The following is a 24,106-nucleotide window of genomic DNA, read 5'->3' on the forward strand; positions in this document are numbered from 1 at the left end:
TGAAGGCAGGAGAGGCCGCTTTCCGGTTCTTCCTCGCGGGAGGGCACGCAGTACGGGTGCCGAGGAAGGACATTCGTAGCCGTGTGCGCAGTTGTACTGCTTCCCCGCAGCAGGGATGGCGGTGAGGCGGCGTGCGGAGGCCTTCGTACCGGCGGAGGAGAGCGACCAGCTCCTGATCCGTCCCCTGTGAGTGGCTTCGAGGGGGAGAGGCCAGGCTTCGTGTTTCCCCTGTCATCCCTTTCCTGCAAGAAACCTCCACAGGGCAAACAGACCTTGCTCAAACAGAACCGTTCACCTCCAATGCCGCCCTGATCCTCTGCTTCCTAGGCCCCTTCCACACAGCTGAATGAAATTCACACTGAACTGGGTTATATGGCAGTGTGGACTCAGATCAAACAGTTCAAACCAGATATTGTGAATCATTTGCCTTGTTATTATATGGCTGTGTGGAAGGGAAATCCACACTGAACTGGGTTATATAGCAGTGTGGACTCAGATCAAACAGTTCAAACCAGATATTGTGAATGATCTGCCTTGTTATTATATGGCTGTGTGGAAGGGTCCAAAATGTCTATTACTGCTGCAGTATAACAGAAATACATCTTTTTTGTTTTGTTTTAAACCTCCAGCTCATGAATACCTATTGCCTCAAAAGACTGAAGATCATGAGTCAATTACTGTCAGCAGAAAATAATAAATAGAAAGACTTCGGTCTCTTCCACACTACCATATAAAATCCACGTTATCTGCTTTGATCTGGGTTATAGGGCAGTGTAGACTCACATAATCCACTTCAAAGCAGATAATATGAATGATCTGATTTAATAATCTGTATTATATGGCAGTGTAGAAGGAGACTTAGGGCCCTTCCACACAGTCATATAACACAGAATATCTGCTTTGAATTGGGATATCTGAGTCCACGTTGCCATATATATATGTTTTATATTGTGTATAAACTGTTTTAAATTGTAAGTCGCTCGGAGCACCTTGGTGGAGAGCGACTAATTAAGAAATAAAGTGATGATGATGATGATGATGATATATCCCAGTTCAAAGCAGAAAATGTGGGATTTTATTCAGCTGCATGGAAGAGCCCTTCCACACAGCCCTATATCCCAAAATATCAAGGCAGAAAATCCCACATTATCTGAGTGTGGACTCGGATAACCAATTGAAAGCAAATATGGTGGGTTTTTCTGCCTTGATATTCTGGGATATAGGGCTGTGTGGAAGGGACCAAAGGGACCTTAGGGCCCTTCCATACAGCCATATAACCCAGAATATCAAGGCAGAAAAACCCACCATATCTCCTTTGAACTGGGATATCTCAGTCCACACTGCCATATATTCCAGTTCAAAGCAAATAATGTTGGATTTTGTATTGTCAAAGGGTTTCATGGCCGGAATCACTGGGTTGTTGTAGGTTTTTTCGGGCTATATGGCCATGTTCTAGAGGCATTTCTCCTGACATTTTGCCTGCATCTATGGCAAGCATTCTCAGAGGTACCTGACCTCACTACCTCTGAGGATGCTTGCCATAGATGCAGGCGAAACGTCAGGAGAAATGCCTCTAGAACATGGCCATATAGCCTGAAAAAACCTACAACAATCCAATGTTGGATTTTATTCAGCTGTGTGGAAGGGGCCTTGCTTGTTTTTGTTTAGGCTGTAAAAATAAGAGAAAATGGCTGACATACGTTTACCTGTGGATGTTGATGACTGTGTGGTTTATTTGAAATGAAGGACTCCATTTCATATTGTATGTCTCAAGTCTGTTTTGGTCTAAAGACCGTGACATCCAGAACTTCCCCTCCCCCAAGCTGGTTTTAATCTATAGCTGCTTGTTGATGGTGTGTTGAGTTGATTTTAAATTATTTTTAGCAGTACATGCAGTTCCCAAGTTGGAAACATTCATCTTACAAAGAACTCATAGTTAAGAACAGAAGTGAGACATGAGAAGCAAGAGAAAGGGAAATTTACTCCTGAAAGACTTCTTAAGGGGAAAAGGGGTCTCCACTGATGAGTTATCTCCAGCCCCTTCCACACAGCTGGATAAAATCTCACATTTTCTGCTTTGAACTGGAATATATGGCTGTTTGGAAGGACCCTCCAATCCTTTCTTCCATAACAAGCCAATTTTTCAAATTATCACAGGACAGAAAGTGAACAGAGGCACTGTACTCTACAGTGGTACAGGTACCTTGGTATCCACTGGGGTTTGGTATCCCCTGTGGGTACCAAAATCCCTGGAGGCTCAAGTCCCACTATTTACAATAGCATAGTAGAATGGTGTTCCTTATATGAAATGTTAACATTAAGCTCTGCTTTTTGGATTTTCAAAAATGTTTTTAAGTCATGGATGGTTGAATCACTGGATGCAGAATCTGTGGATATGGAGACCAGTTGAACTTAACAGCCCTATTCAGTGCATACCCTTCTGATCCATTTCAGACCACAGGCACTTTTCATATGTGTCAATGAACTCCTGTTAAGCCAATGAGCCTTGGGCTTTCCAGTCCACTCTTTAGTATGTGAAGAGGAGGGGATTGGAATCTAAGCCCTGAACTGTGTTTGTTCCATAATGCAATCTGTGCTTAGAATGGAAAGCTTCAGATGTACCCTTCAACACTAGGTTTAGAAGCAACACTGAACGGTTAAAATGAAATCTAATCTCCTTGTTAACCTGGTGTGGGGAAGAGGATGCATATCCAAGGCTTGCAGAGATTCATTTGTATAATGCTGTATTATATTCAAATGAGGCCGTAGAGTTCAATTAAAGATTTATCTTAACTCAGTTCTATATTCAATGGTTAGTGATTGTTTCTCTAACTCATGTCACTTGCCTTAACAGAGGTGCTGGGCAAGAAGTAGGGAGATCATGCATTATCCTGGAATTCAAAGGAAGGAAGATAATGGTAAGCACTGTACTACATTATTTATGAACTGTATTAGTTTTGGCATGTGTGCTATATAACTATATTGTGTTTTTGTTTTTCTACATGATCAATACTACGGTATTAATATTAAAACAGTTGAGATTATAGGAGTTGATTTTGGAAAGAGCATAATACGTTGGATGGAGTTGCGATGTTATAGTAAACATGCTCATCTATCTGAATAATATGAAAAGAACAGCAGCCTTTTTAGCATTGTACAGCCATTTTCTTCTTGAATTTCCCCAATTTCATAGAAGGCATCTATTTCAGTGCTTTAAGTGTTGGTCAGAGTTAGCATGGAAAGTTTTGGTGCCGCTCAGCATATAATGAAGATATTTCCAAAGTGATGTGCCTTGTGTACTCTACACAAATCCTCTAAATTGAGGTATAACGTACATACCTATAAAGTGATAAATATATGACTTACACTTTCCTGGTTTGATAGTAATCAAAATAGAGTACAATAACTGCATGTTACCCTCTCATAATTATACAAAATATAATAATTGACACATATTTTGATTGCTTGATGCATTTTTCAGCTCGATTGTGGAATCCACCCTGGCCTCGAAGGAATGGATGCACTTCCTTACATTGATCTGATAGATCCTGCTGAGATCGATCTCCTCTTGATTAGCCAGTAAGTAACATGCCTTCCCACATGAAGTAGCCAACTATTTGTAAGCATTTATTTGCCTAGCAGCCATAGTTAGCATGGAGTTGTATGGTGGAAAGTGAGTGAACTGACGGAGCCACCGGTGGCACAATGGGTTAAACCCTTGTGCTTGCAGGACTAAAGACCAACAGGTTGGAGGTTTGAATCCGGGGAGAGCGTGGATGATCTCCCTCTGTCAGCTCCAGCTCCTCATGCGGGGACATGAGAGAATCCTCCCACAAGGATGGTAAAACATCAAAATATCTGGGAGTCCCCTGGGCAACGTCCTTGCAGATGGCCAGTTCTCTCACACTGGAAGCAACTTGACAGTTTCTCAAATCGCTCCTGACACACAAAAAAGTGAGCTGGCAGAGAAGTGTATCTTTCCTCCTTTGCTATAAACATTTAAAGCAAATGGACTGGCAGAGAATGAAATTGCTTTTTTCAATAAAGCATAGCAATACAGTGGAAAACTGGAGGATGAAGGAAGCCCTCCTTTGCCATCCTGAAGACTAGGAATCTTCCTGTGGACTAGTAAACATTATGGGATTATTTTTAATGCTGCAGCAGATTGTTCATTGGTAATGTTTGCACTTTAAAAATTTCAGGATGTGCAACAGCTCTAAATTTGCAGAGATGTTAGGTGGTTGAATGCATTTACATTAACGTTTATGAAGATGTCAAATGTTCTAACTATATGTTGTGATATGTGTCTAAAATCTAATATCTGTTCTTTTTAGTTTCCACTTAGATCACTGTGGAGCATTGCCTTGGTTTCTACAAAAGACAAGTTTCAAAGGAAGAACGTTTATGACCCATGCTACAAAAGCAATTTATAGATGGCTTCTATCAGATTATGTCAAAGTTAGGTAAGCCGGCCTTCTTAAATTTGGGGAAAAAACGATTTGGGAGTGGTAATTAGAATGCTGAACCTTTAAAGTTTCATCACTTGCATTGTTATACTATCATCTCAAGCACAATTTGTGCAATAGTCTTCCATGTTTTGCACTGTCTTCCAAGTGATGTGAGAAACTGGTGAGCAGGAGGATAACGTGCTTTTTACTGTTTTGTATAGCAACATCTCTGCGGATGACATGCTGTATACAGAGACAGATTTGGAAGAAAGCATGGACAAAATTGAGACGATCAACTTCCATGAAGTAAAAGAAGTGGCAGGAATCAAGTTCTGGTGTTACCACGCAGGACATGTTTTGGGAGCAGCTATGTTTATGATTGAAATCGCTGGAGTGAAGGTACTTGCATTAATACAGTAAAGAAGCTCAAATAAACTTATTTTCAAGAAGTTTTTGGTATTAATCTGCCACTTCTATGGAAAAAATAAGGACAATTCATTTCTATCCTAATTTGTACTGCATCATCCCATCGAGATGGCATATGTTATTGTCATTGGCTGTGAAAGGTAGTGGGCATTACCTCCAGTACTGGAGTCACTTGTTTGAAATGACAGCTTGCTGTTGTGTTTTGTGATGTAGGTTTCATATTCAGCACTTATTTATTGATCTGACAAGATCTTTGTATGAACCAAGAGATACCAACAAAAAATTAGTAATCTGCCATTTTCTAATTTGCTTTTTCTGTCAAATTACAGTGTGAATTCTTTGTTTTCTTTGTCAAAGCTTTTATACACAGGTGATTTCTCACGACAAGAAGACAGGCATTTGATGGCAGCTGAGATTCCTAATATTAAACCTGACATTCTTATCATTGTAAGTTTCTTTTCTTGCTATAATTTGAAATTAATATAATGCATAAATTATGTGCATTCCTTGTCACTTCAATCATCTCTTTTACATACTGTAAAATGTATTGTTATAATGTTCATGTATATCCCTCTTTTGAATGGCTTAAAGTAGATTACAAGAAAAAAAAATTCAGACTATTAAATAATCAAATAAATAATAGACCCAGATAGTTCTCCATAGTCACAGATACAGCATTCACCAATTTAACCATCCAGTGCTTGATTTTTTTATTCCCAAAAGCAACACTTGATTTTGCCAGTTTATATAAAAGACACCATTTTATTACTTCGTTGTATATGATGGAATTTGAGCACCTATAGAATTTTGTATCTGCAGATGGTTCCGAAACCAAGTCCCAGCAGATGCCAAGGGCCTAATATACATAATTTATGTAAAGAGTGTTAAAGTATACCAAAATTATCAAATCTTGGCTAGAATAAATGAAAATAAATAAATCCTCCTAAAAATCAGCAAAAAGAGGGCTACTTTTAAATGTTTAATATGTATTAATTTTAATTTTAATTGAATGTTTATTGGAATTGTATGTTGCTCTAAGGCATTGAATAATTTCCTATATGTAACCTGCCTTGAGCCCCCTTCAGGGTTGAGAAAGCCAGCGTATAAATAGGGTAAATAAATAAAATAAATAAACAGGGCATATACCATATATTTATAGTTGTCAGGTGAATGCTGTTTAATGTCTGTTATACTTCAGTCGAATGTAAACTTCACAATTTTCTAAAGTTTGCCTGAACAACAGCATGTGCCATACTACCCCATTCACAATCTTTTCTTGCTTTATGATAGATATTACACATATTGTATGCAGAAATGTCATGGTTATCATCAGAATGAAATGCTATGTGGTGAAAACAAATTACAAGAATTTTCCTAGGGAAAATTTTCCTAGTGTCTTTACACTAATGCACAGAGCATGGGAAATAAACAAGACGAACTCCAACTTCTAGCACAACACCACAAATATGATATCATAGCCATCACTGAAACCTGGTGGGATGACTCCTATCGCTGGAATGTAGATATCGAGGGGTATAACCTCTTTCACAGAAACCGAACAAAGGGGAGAGGAGGCGGAGTAGCCTTATATGTCAAAAACTCTTATGCTGCAGAAGAAATTCAAGACAGCAATCTGAGAAACCAGCTTGAAATCATCTGGATAAGAATCAAGGGAACTGGGACTCAAAAAGATGTCGTTGTAGGCGTCTACTACAGATCCCCAAGCCAGGAGGAAGATCTTGATGAAGTCTTCTGCCAACAGTTGACCAAACAGGCACAGAAAAGAGATGTAGTAGTCATGGGCGATTTCAACTATCCCGATATTTGCTGGAAAACAAACTCGGCCAAGAGTACAAGGTCCAACAAATTCCTCGCTTGCCTTGCAGACAATTTCATGGTCCAGAAGGTAGAAGAGGCAACAAGGGGATTGGCTACTCTTGATCTCATCCTAACAAATGCGGAGGACCTGATCGATGCGGTCGAAGTGGTAGGATCCTTAGGGGCAAGTGACCATGTGCTCCTGCAATTTGAGGTACAAAGGAAGGCCGAAACTAAGACAAGTCAAACCCGCATTTTGGACTTTAGGAGAGCTGATTTCCAAAAAATGAAGGAAACGCTGAGCAGCATTCCGTGGACACAGATACTAAAAGACAAGGGAGCTACGGATGGATGGGAATTTCTCAAGAGTGAAATATTCAAGGCGCAATTGCAAACCGTGCCAACAAAGAGAAAAAATAGGACAAGTGCAAAGAAGCCAGAATGGATGTCCAAAGAACTTCTAACTGTGCTAAGACACAAAAGGGACATGCACAAGAAGTGGAAAAAGGGAGAAATCACCAAAGAAGAATTCAAACAAATAGCCAACACCTGTAGGGAAAAGGTCCGCAAGGCTAAAGCAAAAAACGAGCTCAGACTTGCCAGAGACATTAAAAACAATAAAAAGGGCTTCTATTCTTATGTCAGTAGAAAAAGGAAAAACAAGGAGGCGATAGGACCTCTTCGAGGAGAAGATGGGGCAATGCTGACAGGGGATAGGGAAAAGGCAGAACTACTTAATGCCTTCTTTGCCTCGGTCTTCTCACAAAAAGAGAGTCTTCAACCTCAGCAAGATGGAGTGGATGAGGGATTGGAGGACATCCAACCCCAAATTGGGAAAGAAGTCGTCCAGGAATACCTGGCCGCTCTTAATGAGTTCAAGTCCCCACGGCCAGATCAACTACACCCAAGAGTATTGAAGGAACTAGCGGAAGTCATTTCGGAACCATTGGCAACCATCTTTGAGAGTTCTTGGAGAACGGGAGAAGTTCCAGCAGATTGGAGGAGGGCCAATGTGGTCCCAATCTTCAAGAAGGGAAAAAAGGACGACCCAAACAACTACCGTCTGGTCAGCCTCACGTCGATACCGGGCAAGATTCTGGAAAAGATTGTTAAGGAAGCGGTCTGCAAACACTTAGAAACAAATGCAGTCATCGCTAATAGTCAACATGGATTTATCAAAAACAAGTCATGCCAGACTAATCTGATCTCTTTCTTCGATAGAGCTACAAGCTGGGTAGATGCGGGGAATGCTGTGGATGTAGCGTACCTGGATTTCAGTAAGGCCTTCGACAAGGTCCCCCATGACCTTCTGGCTAGGCAAAACTACGGTGAGGTGGATCTGTAATTGGTTAAGTGGACGAACACAGAGAGTGCTCACTAATGCTTCCTCTTCATCTTGGAAAGAAGTGACAAGCGGAGTGCCACAAGCAGGGTTCCCTCCTGGGCCCGGTCCTGTTCAACATCTTTATTAAAGACTTAGATGAAGGGCTAGAAGGCATGATCATCAAGTTTGCAGACGACACCAAATTGGGAGGGATAGCCAATAGTCCAGAGGACAGGAGCAGAATTCAAAACGATCTTGACAGATTAGAGAGATGGGCCAAAACTAACAAAATGAAGTTCAACAGTGACAAATGCAAGATACTCCACTTTGGCAGAAAAAATGAAATGCAAAGATACAGAATGGGGGACGCCTGGCTCGAGAGCAGTATGTGTGAAAAAGATCTTGGAGTCCTCGTGGACAACAAGTTAAACATGAGCCAACAATGTGATGTGGCGGCAAAAAAAGCCAATGGGATTTTGGCCTGCATCAATAGGAGCATAGTGTCTAGATCTAAGGAAGTAATGCTACCCCTCTATTCTGCTTTGGTTAGACCACATCTGGAATATTGTGTCCAATTCTGGGCACCACAATTCAAGAGAGATATTGACAAGCTGGAATGTGTCCAGAGGAGGGCAACTAAAATGATCAAGGGTCTGGAGAACAAGCCCTATGAGGAGCGGCTTAGGGAACTGGGCATGTTTAGCCTGAAGAAGAGAAGGCTGAGAGGAGATATGATAGCCATGTATAAATATGTGAGAGGAAGCCACAGGGAGGAGGGAGCAAGCTTGTTTTCTGCTTCCTTGGAGACTAGGACGCGGAGCAATGGCTTCAAACTACAAGAGAGGAGATTCCATCTGAACATTAGGAAGAACTTCCTGACTGTGAGAGCCGTTCAGCAGTGGAACTCTCTGCCCCGGAGTGTGGTGGAGGCTCCTTCTTTGGAAGCTTTTAAGCAGAGGCTGGATGGCCATTTGTCAGGGGTGATTTGAATGCAATATTCCTGCTTCTTGGCAGGGGGTTGGACTGGATGGCCCTTGAGGTCTCTTCCAACTCTTTGATTCTATGATTCTATGATTCTTTGAAACTTGTGGGGCAGGATTTGCTTTCATACTGGTAGATCATGTTTAATCTTAAAGAAATAATCATACTTACCGTGTAATACTGCTCTGTAGTAGAATCAAAAGAGCACAACCTTCTTCGTCCCTCACTTCTTTTAATTGTGTGAATTGTTTCCTTAGGAATCCACCTATGGGACACACATCCATGAGAAACGGGAAGAGAGAGAGGCACGATTCTGTAACACTGTGCATGATATTGTAAACAGAGGAGGCAGAGGTCTTATTCCTGTATTTGCCTTGGGAAGAGCTCAAGAATTGCTTTTGATATTAGGTATGTTGTCCAACACTGCTTTTTAAATTAACATGATAGTTATACTTTTTGTAGACATGTTGTCACTATTTGTATATTTATAGAAATGTGTTTTAATATATGCTTTTTATTGTATGTATTTCTGATTATGTGTTTCAACTTTGTTGTGCCCCGTCTTGAGCTGTGACTTCCTATATTATAAAACATTGATGTTTCCTACAGAATACTTTTCAGAACTAAGGTTATTTGTTTCTTTATACTGTTTACCTACAAGCTTGCACATATTAATTCTCGTTTTTAAACATTTCTTATCTAGATGAATACTGGCAAAATCACCCTGAGCTACACGAAATACCAATCTACTACGCCTCCTCTCTGGCAAAGAAATGTATGGCCGTTTACCAGACATATGTCAATGCCATGAATGATAAAATCCGCAAACAAATCAACATCAACAACCCATTTGTATTCAAGCACATTAGTAATCTGAAGGTGTGTGTAAATAAAGGATATGTTAATATCATGCTGTTTAAGACGATAATACATTCTAATTTTAAAACTAGACATTTAACTTTTTCAGCAACATTCAGTTTCTAATGAAATTAGACTGTACGTGATAATGCACATCCATTCTCAGAATATCTCTTCTTTCTTATTCATTATACTAGAAGCAACAGACAAAAATTGTCTTTGAATTCTGCCCTTATCCGTTTATTCATAAGCACCACAGTGCTTGAAGGTTACTTTCTTTTGCTGAAAGAGAACTGGAGGTGGCAGAAAGTGTGTGTGTGTGTATAACCCCTTCCTCACAACTGAGGAGTGTTGAGATTGTGTTGGGGTGATAGCTGCCACTTTTAAGGAATTCTGAATTGTATCCTTTCCAGCAAGCACCACCCAAGAGAAAAAAGGGGTGCTATTTTATTTCACAATCAATTTGCAGTAAGCATGGTACATGAGAAAGAAATGCAAACACTGCCTTTGCTGTAAGATCACACATGTCTCAAGGCAGTCCCATTTTCAGCTGAGGCTGTTCCATCTCAAAAGCATATGTATTAACTGCCTTTCAATCACTTTACACAGAGTAATAGGCCTGGTTGTTGTTGTTGTTTCATATGGATGAGGGGTATTACAAAATCAATCTATTGGCTGTCAGTCAAATTCCCTCTAATTTTGAGTTTATTGACATCAGCAATTTACTGATTTTCCAGCAGCCCATCCTCTGTTTTCCAGAGAATAGCCCTAAGCATCCTTTCAATGTTCCCATCTGACCTTCCGTCTTGATGTCAGAACCCTGCAGAAATATTTGGGACTATGTCTTTTATAAGTCTTTTATAAACAAAGATGGCTGCAGCCTTTTGGTCTATCAGAGCTGGCATAATGATCCATGCAGAAGCATTTGACTTTAATGCTGACATTATAAATATTTGTGCTCTCTGCTTTCTAGAGTATGGATCATTTTGATGACATTGGCCCCAGTGTTGTAATGGCTTCCCCTGGGATGATGCAGAGCGGTTTGTCCAGGGAACTGTTTGAAAGCTGGTGCACTGACAAGAGAAATGGGGTCATCATAGCTGGATATTGTGTGGAAGGAACACTTGCCAAGGTGAGGTCTTCTTTTACTGCTCTGAGATTTTAAGGTAAAAGACGGGCTGCTTCAGATACCGGTATATCAAGTATAAGCCGATCCAAATATAAGCAGAGACACCTAATTTTATCACACAAAATTGGGAAAATGTATTGACTCGAGTATAAGCCAAAGGTGGGAAATGCAGCAGTTACTGGTAAATTTCAAAATAAAAATAGATACCCATAAAATTACATTGAGGCATCAGTAGATTAAATGTTTTTGAATATTTAAAACTCGACTTATACTCGAGTATATACAGTACTGAGTTAATTGGTGATTTTATGAGACTTGACCATAATCTGGATCAATCTGTTCTCCTGTTAAACAGCTTCGAATGTTTTTTCTATATGCTTATCAGTTATTCAAATATTGTTTTCATATATATCAGACATAGAAAGTAGCTAGACTTTCCTAGTTGCTAACAGAATACAAAATATAAGCATTTCCCATATCCTTTCACTCAGTTATTAAGATTTGGCTTATAGGTTGGGTTGCCATCAAATGAGAAAGGATTGGTATGTCATATTTGTGTGTGCATTCCCTCATTTTTGTATTCCCCCACCCAATAATGATGTATTATTGAAATTGGTGTTTTTGTGGCAATGTTGCAGCACATTATGTCTGAACCAGAAGAAATTACCACTATGTCTGGGCAGAAGCTCCCACTGAAGATGTCCGTGGACTACATTTCTTTCTCTGCTCATACAGATTACCAGCAAACCAGCGAGTTTATTCGGGCATTGAAACCTCCACATGTGGTGTGTATGTCTGGGTTTCACCCCCTAAGAAGTATTGCACTCAGAATAATAAATGTAAAACATGAGGTTGGAGGAGTGCCTGAATATTACTGATTATTAAAACTTGAAAAGGGAAATGAGTAGCTAAAAGAGTAGAAAACTAGTGGCAGATGAGGACACAGTCTACAGCAGGAAATAATATATTTAATGCTGTGGAGAGCAAAAAGACCCCTTTCTTCTGTTTCCTTTCTTCTTCATATCCCATCTTTGCTGTCCTCATAATCAGTACAGATTTAATATCTCTTATCCCAAATGTTTAGGACTAGAGAGGTTTTGGATTTAGGATTTTTGGGATACTTGTCTTTTGCGTATTCATTCAGCATGGGATATCTTGGAGCTAGGACCCAAGTCTAAAAAGAAAATGAACCTATATTTCATATACTCCTTATACACACAGCCTGAACATAATTTTGGGTAACATTTTAAATAATTTTGTGTATGAAACAGAGTTTGTGTAAATAGAACTATCCTAAAGCAAAGATGACTTTATCTCAGTGACACATGCAGACAATTTTTGGAATATTTTGGATTCAGGATGCTCAACCTGTATCATTTTTTTTAGATTTTGGTGCATGGTGAGCAGAACGAAATGGCCAGGTTGAAAGCTGCACTGATACGTGAATATGAGGATAATGATGAAGTTCATATAGAGGTCCATAATCCTAGAAATACTGAGGCTGTGACATTAAACTTCAGAGGAGAAAAGCTGGCCAAGGTAAAAACAAACTTTTTCCCTACTATGGAAAGTATACCACATTTGCCTCATGGCACAATCTTCTTTTGCCCACAAAATATATCATTAAAACAATTTTATAAACCTTTTGTCAATGGGAAATAGAAAAACTATTGTGCAATTAATACAATGCAATCATCTTGTGGCTAGGAAAAATAGTATAGCTAAGAGACAGGTCTCAAAATGTTTCAGAGTGTCCCTTTAGATAGGGCAGAGGAACAACTGTTTTAATCTTCTTTTTAAAATGAACTTCCACCCTCATGTATACATGCATATGTACATAACAAATACCTAAAAATACATAAGCATATATACATCCACAAAGAAAGAGCCTGCACGAAGACTGAGTATATACAATTGGGCATCCCCTGGGCAACGTTTCTTGTAAATGGCTAATCTTTCCAACCCCAAAGCATTGCTTTTTATGCATAAAAAATCACAACAAACATTTACAGTGCCGTTATAACTCAGTCAACAAAGTATATGCCTTCCTGTGAGTGCTCTTAGCCATAATAGGGAGGGAATGGGAATTAGCGATTTTGAAAATGTTAAGGAGAATAGAGGGACCACTAGTAAAATATTATCACCTGAGGTTGACAGTGAAACATCCACTTTAAAAATTGTGATTTTGAGTGAGAAAGGAAAATGGAATGCACTTTCAAATAGTGCTGGGTAGTTCACAAGTACATGTATGTCATCTTTTCAGGTTACTGTGTGCCTTCACTTGGAAAAAGTTAGTGTGTTTACCTAGTTGAGATGCTTGAATCATTGAATCATTTGACTTCTACAGTTTCATTTTTATTCCTTCTGCCTTCCTGAAATCTTTTCACTTGTGTTTTGGTTTTTCTTTTTCGCAGGTTATGGGTTCTCTAGCAGATAAGAAACCAGAACAAGGGGAGAGAGTTTCAGGAATACTAGTTAAAAGAAATTTTAACTATCACATACTTTCTCCGTGTGATCTTTCCAGTAAGTAAAAAAAAACCCTAAGAGTATTATAAGAATTGTTAAGGATCGGTGTTCTGGCCAGATCTGAATGCTCAGATTTTTTGATCAGTTGAATTTATTTATTTATTTATTTATTTCATGCATTTCTCCCCCGCCCTTCTCCCCCGCAAGGGGGACTCAATGTTCTGTGACCCTCCAAAGCTGGTTTAATATAGTCTAAAAGGGGCTGCAGTAGCACAGCGGTTAAAGCTGCTATCTGCTGACTGGAGGGTCAACAGTTCAAAGCCGCGAGTTGAGGTGAGCTCCCAACTGTCAGTCCTAGCTTCTGCCAACCTAGCAGTTCGAAAGCATGCAAAGCGAGTAGTTCAATAGGTACTGCCTCAATGGGAAAGTAAAATGGCGCCCCATGCAGACATGCCGGCAAAAAGATTGGATATGTCTATGGACAGCAGACTCCTTTGGCATGGAAAATGAAACGAGCACCTTCCCGTAACTGGAAGTTGAGCATCACCTCCAGATGCCAGAGATGGAAAAAGGGGAAGGCCATTACCTTATCTGTGTATTGTATGTCATTGTTCATGTAAAAAGACATTGAATGTTTGCCTTGTATGTGTTCTGTAATCCGCTCTTGAGTTCCTTCAGGGAGATAAAGCAGAATATAAACAAAGTGTATTATTATTATTATTATTATTGTCTTCCTATGGAACTTTTGCTTTATTAAAAATATCCCTGATAAAGTAATTTATAAATTGATAATTGGTATATATATAAAGAATATATGGAATGGCAACATGGCCGCAGACAGTGTAAAGCCCTTGTCTTCAGGCCCCCTTTCTTAAATAGTACAGAAATATAAGGTACACAAAATACTCTGTACTGAGCTTGCAATATTTAGGGGAAAACAGGGAAACATTACAAAGGGAAGGCTGGATCGGCCATTTGAAAGTTGAGGGTTTTTTTATTCCATTTTGAATTTTGCAAAACATACTTCTTGCAGAGACAAGGGGGGATGGCTCATACTAGCATGAAATTTTTAAAAAATGATTTTTAAAAACAAATTAATTAATATTCCATCCCATTTTGAGAGAGAATTCTACAATTAGTATCGATGGTGTCCTTGGAACAATACATAAATAAAATAATGAATGAATACACACACACACACATATTTAAAAAATGAAAGGTACGGAAAATAAATTCATAATTAGCCACATTTCTGCACCAGATTCTGCATTTTGTTTCTCATTGTCCGCAGGTTACACAGATCTTGCCATGAGCACTGTGACACAGACGCAAGCTGTCCCATATACAGGCTCATTCAGTCTTCTTTATTACCACCTACAAAAATTAACAGGTATGTACCTGAAAAGAAATACTTGAAATTCCTTGAAGTGTTTCCACCTTCCTCACTCATCAAGTTATAACATAATAGCATGGTTTTGCCTTTCGTATCAAAACAACTAAAGGAAGATATATTATTCAGTTCTTGTGGGTTTTTTCGGGCTATATGGCCATGTTCTAGAGGCATTTCTCCTGACGTTTCGCCTGCATCTATGGCAAGCATCCTCAGAGGTCATATTTGACCTCAGTGGTCATATTGATCCACTCATATTTGCATGAGGATTTCCCTGCTTGCCATAGATGCAGGCGAAACGTCAGGAGAAATGCCTCTAGAACATGGCCATATAGCCCGAAAAAACCCACAAGAACTGAGTGATTCCGGCCATGAAAGCCTTCGACAATACATAGATATATTATTATTATTTATTTATGTACTGTATTTGTATACCGCCTTTCTCAACCACTCGGTGACTCAGAGATGTTCTGGATCTGTTCTAGGAAGTTGTAGCAAGGTCATTGAAATATGCTTTATACAGAGTCAGGGCATTCATAGGTCTGTATAGGCCAATATTATTGACTCTGTCAGCAGCATCTTTCCAGGATGTCCTATTCTTCTCTGGAAACTCATTGTATCTGCTAGTAGTCTTCCATTGAAGTACTAACCAGCTTAGATGCAACATAGCTTTCAAATTCTAGGAAAATGGGCTGTTTTAGGCATGATACAATGGCATTGTGCACTGTGCAGTCGCACCCAAACTACTTTAAATGCCTCTTTAGCATTAATGCGTCCTAACTTTCTGTCAGCTTGGGGGATACTTGATTCCCTTCGTGTTTGAGCAAAGAACCCCACAGAATCAATGTCCACGCTATTGCTTTCATGAAATGGTAACAATTTATTAACTGGTCTTGGGCCTATCTCCACCCAAGCACTAACTTGATTTCCCCACAGCAAAGTCCATACTTAAAATTTGAAGCGTAACTGAAGCTGCCAGTCGTGGATGATTACTGAGAAGTTTTCCTTGCTCACTGTCTCTGGTATAGGGGCCTCTGGAGCACACAATGCCCAAGATGTTAATTAGTTATTGGTTAACTAATTATTGGTTGAAATTGATTTGAAATAGCTTATCCAAGCCTGGATCTCGCAGGGAGCAACTGTAGACATGTCTTGCATTCAGGATTCCCTGGTGGTAATAACTCTGATCTAAATGGCTCCCTTTCCTATGGCAAAGGGGTGGGCAAACTTTACTGATGCAGACCCGAAAGGGTTTCCTTAAACTCCACCCTCATAAATTAACATAAAAGTGACTACTCTAAAACTGTGGGTGACAAAAGGACTTGGGACTTATACAGTTCCAGAACATATACTTTCAGGCATAAAAAAGTTTTAGAGTGATATTTACTTTAAAAATGTTTTTGAACACAAAGTATTCTTTACATTTGACTTGATAATATTTTGCTATTTTAAGGTGACATAAAAGAAATAGAAGTTCAGGAAAAGTCAGCCCTGAAAGTTTTTAAAAACATCACTGTCATCCAGGAGCCTGGCATGGTGGTGCTTGAGGTGAGGATGGAATAACAGTTCCTTTTTCATGATTCAAATATCTTGGGAGTGGCTTTGATAGAGAATTAAATTAGGAATGGTTAGTTATCTATAGAGAGCCAGTGTGTGTTGTGGTTTGAGCGTTGGAATAGGGCTGTGATGTTCAAAAATCTGTGTTAGAGAAATGCAACTTAGTGGCCCTTGGGCAAGTAACACTTTCTTAGCCTCAGAAGAAGGCAAAGGCAGCCCCCTTCTGGACAAATCTTGCCAAGAAAACCCCATGGTTGGTTTACCTTGGGATCACTTTCATTTGGAAGACACACAGCCGGAGCTATTTATTTATTTTATATAACAGGTTGCATTTTTATTTAATTTTATTTGTTAAGACATAATTTGTTTTTACATGTTGGGTTGTCAATTTTCATTATTATGGGTGTATTGTTGTTGTGTTCAGGCATTGAATGTTTGCCTTTTATGTTTGGAATCCACCCCGAGTCCTTCTGGGGAGATAAGGAGAAATATAAATAAAATTGTATTAAATTATTATTATTATTATTATTATTATTATTTCAAAACAATTATACAGGGCCTTTAAGAACCAGCCCATAAAATATGTGACAGCAAGTCACATATAATAAAAAGGTAATGGTTTCCCCTTGAAATTAAGTCCAGTTGTGCCCGACTCTCGTGGTGGTGCTCATCTTCATGTCTAAGCCAAAGTCCATAGACACCTCTAAGGTCATGTGGCCAGCATGACTGCATGGAGTGCCGTTGCCTTCCCCCAGAAGCAGTACCTATTGATCCACTCATATTTGCATGTTTTTGAGCTGCTAGGTTGGCAGAAGATGGGGCTACCAGTGGGAGCTCATCCTGCTCCCCAGATTCGAACCGGTGACCTTTCGGTCAGCAAGTTCAGTAGCTCAACGTGTTAACCCGCTGCACCACCACAGGCTCCATCACATATGATAGAAACATTATAAAATATGATGAGTAACAGGACTGAAGAATGAGAGGGACAGAATGCAAGACCAGAATGATAGGATATAATTAGAATAAACTATTCAAGAGGGACATGTGCTCACTTTTTGTGGAAAGGCCAAAAAGAACAAAGGAAGCTTTTCAGTGGAGCAGTGTCCACTAGTTCAGAGGCAGTTTTAAATGAGGATTTCCCTGTAATCCAGAATTTAACACTTTTTTGTCCTTGAATTTTAACCCTTTCAGTGGGTAGCAAATCCTGCTAACGATATGTATGCAGACACCGTAACCACAGTGATACTGGAAATACAATCAAATCCCAAAATTCATAAAGGTATTTGCCTTTTTGTTTATAGGGAATACAGTTTGTGTGTGCAGTGTTGTGAAACTATGGGGCCCAGAACTATATGTAATATTGTGTTGCTCAGAAATCTGAATCCTGAGGCACAGTGATACAAATGTCAAGTTTTGCAAGGCTTGCATATTAGTTGATACACTTGAACGTTCACTGATTTTAGATCATTTCAGTCTAAGAAAATGTTATTAATCCAGATTCTGTATATATCGGAATTGTTCAGGGTGTAAAATTCCAAGAACTTAATCTTCATAACAGAAAAGAAGGTGGAAGTTTGTATACATATGCTTAATACCTAATGAAGTATTAGTGATTGCTACAGTTTTAATTGTTCTGCTTTTAAACTCCCATTTAAAGTAAATTCACTTTTTCTTTAAAATTAGAGAGCTCTACAGTGCTAGCAGCTCACTCTGTGTCTTGCCAAAACTACGGTGATCTTAAAATCAACCTACTTTAAAAAAAATTAATGAATTAAAGCATAAGTCTGAACTGACAATTTACTGCTACTGATATTTACTTCATTCAATCACATATGGGAAGATTTACAGGAACTCTGGGAAATACACCCTTATTTTTCTTGATATTTAAGATCTGATACCAGCTGCATACTCCCAAATAACCGTGGAATAAAAATGTTAAATGTGTATTTTCAGCTGTGATACACAAAATTCCTAAAAAAGAAGAAACAGAAGCTTATCACAAGAAAATGGAGATCATGCTTCAGTAAGTTTTGGTACTATATTATCTGAGTGAAAAGGCTGTCGATATGAATGTGTAGCTTAAGTGATCCATCTCACAACCCACAAAACCAATACAAAAAAGTCTGTGGTCTTGGCTTCTCTGAATGGTGTACAGAAGAAGCAAAACAGTGGGATTCTGTTGCCTTTTGAAGAAAGGGACAGAGTTGCAGAAATCGATGTGTTGTTGAAGGCTTTCATGGCCGGAATCACTGGGTTGCTGTGAGTTTTCTGGGCTGCATGGCCATGTTCTAGAAGCATTCTCTCTTGACGCTCGCCCACATTTGTGGCAGGGATCCTCAGAGGTTGTGAGGTCTGTTGGAAACTAGGCAAGAGAGGTTGATATATCTGTGGAATAATGTCCAGGACTGGAGAAAGTACTCTTGTCTGCTGAGGCAAGTGTGAATGTTGCAGTTGGCCAGCTTGACTACCATTGAATGGCCTTGCATCTTCAAAGCCTGGCTGATTGCTGCCCAGGGGAATCCTTTGTTCGGAGGTGTTAGATCGGCCTGATTGATTCTTGTCTAGAATTCTCCTGTTTTTTGAGTGTTATCTTGATTTAAGTGCTTTTTTAATCCTGGTAGCCAGATTTTGTTCATTTTCATGGTTTCCTTCTTTCTGTTGAAATTGTCCACATTCCAGACAAGAAGCCATCAAGCCCAGCTAATCACTTCCCAACAAAGGATTCCCCCAGGCAGGAATCAGCTAGGCTTTGAAGCTGCAAGGCCATTAAATGCTAATCAAGATGGCCAATTGCAACATTCACATTTGCCTCCATCATACAAGAGTTCTTTCCACACCCTAGACATTCCAGAGATATATAAAACACACTTTCCTAGTTTCCAACAGATCCCTCAACCTCTGAGGTTGCCTGCCATAGATGTGGGCAAAACATCAGGAGATAATGCTTCTGGAACAGGGCCATGCATCCCGGAAAACTCTTTGCAGAAATCATTGCCACACAGAAACAAAGTGGCAGCAGAAGGCGGAGGAGTATTATTTTCAGTATGGATTTTCTAGCAATGTCTAATAAGACTTCCTTTCAGAATAATGACACACATTGTGCTAGTATTCCCAACTCACATTTTGCTGAGTGAAGAGGAGCCAATACATTTGGCCCTTTCCTATTAAATCATGAGTCCTAAAATACTTAACTGCATCCCTTTTCCTAGGTTTACCCTTTTCACTTCGTTCTTTAAAGCCATCCAGGATATGAAATCACTTTTTTCTGTAGAAGCACAGCAAACCTTGCCACAAGCTTCACCTGCAGATATGAGATTGCACTAACAATCAACACTTTTTGAATTAAATTTTCTTTTCATTTTTTTTGTATTGGAGATTCATTATATCCATGAGATTTATCTCTGTGTTAACTCGCTACTGGCCAATAGAATGAGCGGTCTACTCTAATTGGGACTAACCAGCATTATGCCATCTTTTTGAGTATTTTAAAATACTTAATAAAGCTGAGGAAATTGAGTCTTTGAACTGTAATAAAGTTTTGATTGATTGATTGTATTGTGATACAGTTGTCCCTCCACATTTGTGGTTTTGACTTCTCTCATGTCCCTGCATGGGGGGCGGGAGCTGACAGAGGGAGCTCAACCCTCTCTTTCCAGATTCGAACGGCTGACCTCTCGGTCAGCAATCCTGCCAGCATAAGGGTTTAACCCATTGTGCCACTGGGGGCTCCATGTAATATTAGGTTACCTAAACAGAAAATGCTGTAAGTATATGAATCTGTATCTTGCTATTCTTCATTTATTTGCAGGGACATATTTGGAGAAGACTGTGTAAGCGCAAAGAAGGATAACATACTGAGCATCACTGTGGATGGAAAAACAGCCAATCTTTCATTGGATACACGGGTATTTCCAGCTAAATTTGATACTGGTTTGACTTGGGTTTTTTTTAGCAGTCTCATATAGCTCTGACATGCTCATCCAAGAATAATTCAATTGGTTTAGCATTGTTTATGTTACTCAAAGCTTCTAATGGACCTCACAATCTGGATGTTTACATGAAAGGCAAAACTTGAACAAAAAAAAAAGGATGAATCTGATCATTTGCTTATGAAAAAAATACAAAGAAATCTAGATTGGTATTTGCTTTAGTGTTTGTCACATCACAAGAGAGCCAGAGTGGTTTCAGTGTTGGGATTATGATGAGACCAGGATTCAGATTCTCACTTGGGCATGAAAACCCGCTGGATGAACTTGAGCAAGTCACACTCAAGAAATTTCACCAAGAAACCCCCATGATCTGTTTGCCTTAGGGTTGCCATACGTGTAGAACAACTTGAAGGCTCACAACAACAAAAACGAGTTTAGGATTTCATATCTATAGACATTACAACCTTGTAGCAATTGTGAAAGTGCCCATGGCAAACCCCCCCCCCCAAAAAAACCCACCCTTTTCAGCAACACAGAGCAGAATGATGATGTCTCCAACCCTCTCCCTGAAGTCTAGTAGTAGCTGATGGTCACTGTTGTGTATTTAGAAATCCTTCTGTTGCAGAGGATTGCATTATTGAATAGGGCTCCATCACTGAAATTGTATCATGGTATGGAACCCAGCTGCAATTCCCTATCCAAAGTAACAACCATGATTAATTGGCGACCAGGATGGTCCTGTGTTATATTATAATCTCAAAATATCAGACTGCAGCACCACAAATGTGCCAGAAAGGACTGTATGTTTGTGCAAAAAGCCTTGAGCATCACAGAGGTTATTTTGTTAAACAAAACACAATTTGTTGTTGAAGGCTTTCATGGTTGGAGTCACTGGGTTGTTGTAGGTTTTTCGGGCTGTATGGCCATGTTCTAGAAGCATTCTCTCCTCCTAGGAGAGAATTCTTCTAGAACATGGCCATATAGCCCGAAAAACACAATTGTCATGTAATTTTGCAAACTGCTTTAACTTCAAAATTGCATCAAAGGGGTGGGAGAGGGGTAGGACTCATAGGACTTGTGATAGCAACTTCTTGGATGGGGGATTTCTTCACTCAAAATGTCTCTCTGCCCAATATGGAGATTTGGGAAAGTGACACTTTTGCTATGTTTTCCATTCTGGCCGGCTTTAGGCCTTACTTATACCAAGATGTAACTATACTTCTTGAGCTTAATGGCCTGCAGGCAACCAAAAACATGGCAAAAGTGACATCCTCACTGTTTTTTGTGTATTTTCTTAAAGAGCTAAATGCCTTCAAAGTATGAAATGCAGTTTGATCTTGGAAGTTAAGCACGATCAGCCCTGGTTAGTATTCAGATGGGTGACTGCAAACAACTACCAGGTGCCGTAAGCTAAATTTCAAAGGATAGAACTAGAAAAACATCTCTTATTCTGTACCTCAGGAAATTCATGGGGCCAATATACAACTTGAAGGCACATAACAATAAAATGGGGGGCAGATCCAGGGAAATGGTTGGTTTCCCATCCAATTTTAAATGAGTTTTAAGCTTTCTGTTTTTAAGCAGCATGAATGTGAGAAATTAAAACACTCTCTGTCTGTCTTTCTTTCTTTTTCTCTTTTGTTAGACTGTTGATCATGAACCAGGATGTGAAGATGACGATGAAACTCTTCGGGAAATGGTGGAGTTAGCAGCACAAAGACTCTATGATGCCATCATTCCATTACAATAAATGGAGTGAACACTGTATATATTGGGGACCATGGGGAGGGGATTACTATTTACTTTACCGTCATTGTTTTGTTTGTTTGTTTTTTAAAAAAAATAAATGTCCTTAAAGAAAGATGCTTTGTCCCCTAAATAGTGTTGTACAGTCAGATAGAGTGATGTTGTTGGAAGCATTGAGCTGTTCAGAATACATTTGTTTATTATGGATTCAATGCAACTTTGAAATTGTGCGATCCAGAGCTCCCTCCAGAGAGCCTGTCTGCTTCAGAGGCTTCTATATATCTTCAAGATCAGTGCAGCAAACATTAGTGGCTTCTTTGACCATAGGAGGAAGTCCAAAAATTGGAAAGAAGAGATTAATATATCTGTGGTATGCATGGGAGAGAATTTATACTTCTTTAGTGCAAAACACGTTTTATATTCCAGGTTGATCAGATATTTTAAAAATCATTAATCAACTAAATTGACATCTACTGCACAATATAACTTGATTTGGTAGCATTTGGTCCTCTTGAAGCTTGGAAAAGTGATCTGAGAACACAACCTATAAACTATCTCTACAGACCCACTAAGAAAATCTAACAAATGCTACGTTCAGCAAAGGACAGGAGGGATCCTCTCACCTCTGCAGGAGTCTACCAGATACCATGCAGCTGTGGACAAGTCTACATAGGGACCCCCAAAAGCAGCCTTGCCCAAACACAAATCAAGGAATATGAAAGGCACTGCAGATAAATTTATTTATTTATTTATTTACAGTATTTCTATACCGCTTTTCTCACTCCTAAGGGGACTCAAAGCGGTTTACACATAACTGGAAAAACTTCAATGCCATACATTGGACACTGACACAATGCCAATCCATAACAACCACAATAATAAAACGACAATTAAGCATAAATCATAATTAGACAGTTCATAAGCAATCATTAAAACAATAAATAATAAAAACAGTCTCGCCAGTCATATTGTCTGCCGTAAATTTACCTGAGAAGTCAACCATAGCAGAGCACCTGATGAACCAACTTGGACACAGCATATTATTTGAGAACACAAAAATGCTGACAACTACCATGTCAGACTACACAGAGAAGCTATTGAATCCATAAGCATGTGGACAATTTCAACAGAAAGGAGGAAACAATGAAAATGAACAAAATCTGGCAACCAGTATTTTAAAAAACTAAAATCAGGAGAGTAAATAAAGAGCACCACTCAAAAAGCAGGGGAATTCCAGACATGAATCAATCAGGGGCAGCTAACACCTCCCAATAAAAGGAACGTGTTTACTCTCCAACCAAATCAATTAATTTATTGCACAAGACCAGAAAGGTACAAGTTGTCCTGAATAGTACCCTCAAAGCAGACAGGAAGCAAAAGATAGGAAACAAAGGCCATCATCATGTTCACACAAAGCAAAACAAATGTGAATAATAGATACATGGGGGGGGGGGGGGGAGTGTTCGGGTCAAATTAGCTGTAACCCCAATGATCAATTATCAATAGACCAATGTGTGGAGCTTAATGGGAACATGTGATAAAGAAGACAACAGCATTTTTCCTCTTTTTCCTCTATTCTTTCCTTCTCTCCCCATCAATAACGGAAGCCATCAATTTGTTTTCCCCCATCAATGAAAAGACATGCTTAGACAAAATTTTGTTTGATAAATACAAGGCAAACATACATTATCACGTGTAATTTCAATTTTATCAGTCTTGTGTGATAAAAGTCCTGAATCTGGTTTAAAGATCAAAACCACAAAAATGGAGCATGAGCAAGGATTTCTTCTTGACCATTACTAGCACCTAAATGGGAAAGTTAGCCATAAACAAATCGCCCAAACACAGTCTTTCCCCTTATAGATGAGATCTATTAAGTTTCTATATAAACCAAGGTAGGTAATTCTACATTTGCATCTACACATCAGAACTTCTGTTTAAGATCTGACTCACAGCACTTCCAGACAGCCCTAAATCATGGCTTTTAAACAGGGGCAAAAGATCCCGAGACTTCAGAAAAGGTCCACATACAGA

General features: G+C 39.3%; 1 protein-coding gene across 1 annotated transcript; it reads left to right on the forward strand.

The window, feature by feature from the left end:
• The first annotated feature begins 14 nt into the window (after positions 1 to 14).
• CPSF3 (cleavage and polyadenylation specific factor 3) lies at positions 15 to 22,187 on the forward strand. Its single transcript, XM_060787792.2, has 18 exons — positions 15 to 186; positions 2,855 to 2,918; positions 3,482 to 3,579; positions 4,335 to 4,463; positions 4,670 to 4,847; positions 5,232 to 5,321; positions 9,255 to 9,405; positions 9,701 to 9,876; positions 10,829 to 10,987; positions 11,623 to 11,769; positions 12,371 to 12,523; positions 13,399 to 13,507; positions 14,742 to 14,840; positions 16,294 to 16,388; positions 17,589 to 17,676; positions 18,351 to 18,420; positions 20,206 to 20,302; positions 21,972 to 22,187. Exons 1-18 carry the CDS (start codon positions 116 to 118, stop codon positions 22,074 to 22,076), a joined length of 2,079 nt encoding a protein of 692 aa, XP_060643775.1. The 5' UTR covers positions 15 to 115; the 3' UTR covers positions 22,077 to 22,187.
• The last annotated feature ends 1,919 nt before the right edge of the window (positions 22,188 to 24,106 follow it).

This window comes from Anolis sagrei, chromosome 1 (genome assembly GCF_037176765.1).
Source record: "Anolis sagrei isolate rAnoSag1 chromosome 1, rAnoSag1.mat, whole genome shotgun sequence".
Taxonomy (NCBI): Eukaryota; Metazoa; Chordata; class Lepidosauria; order Squamata; family Dactyloidae; genus Anolis; species Anolis sagrei.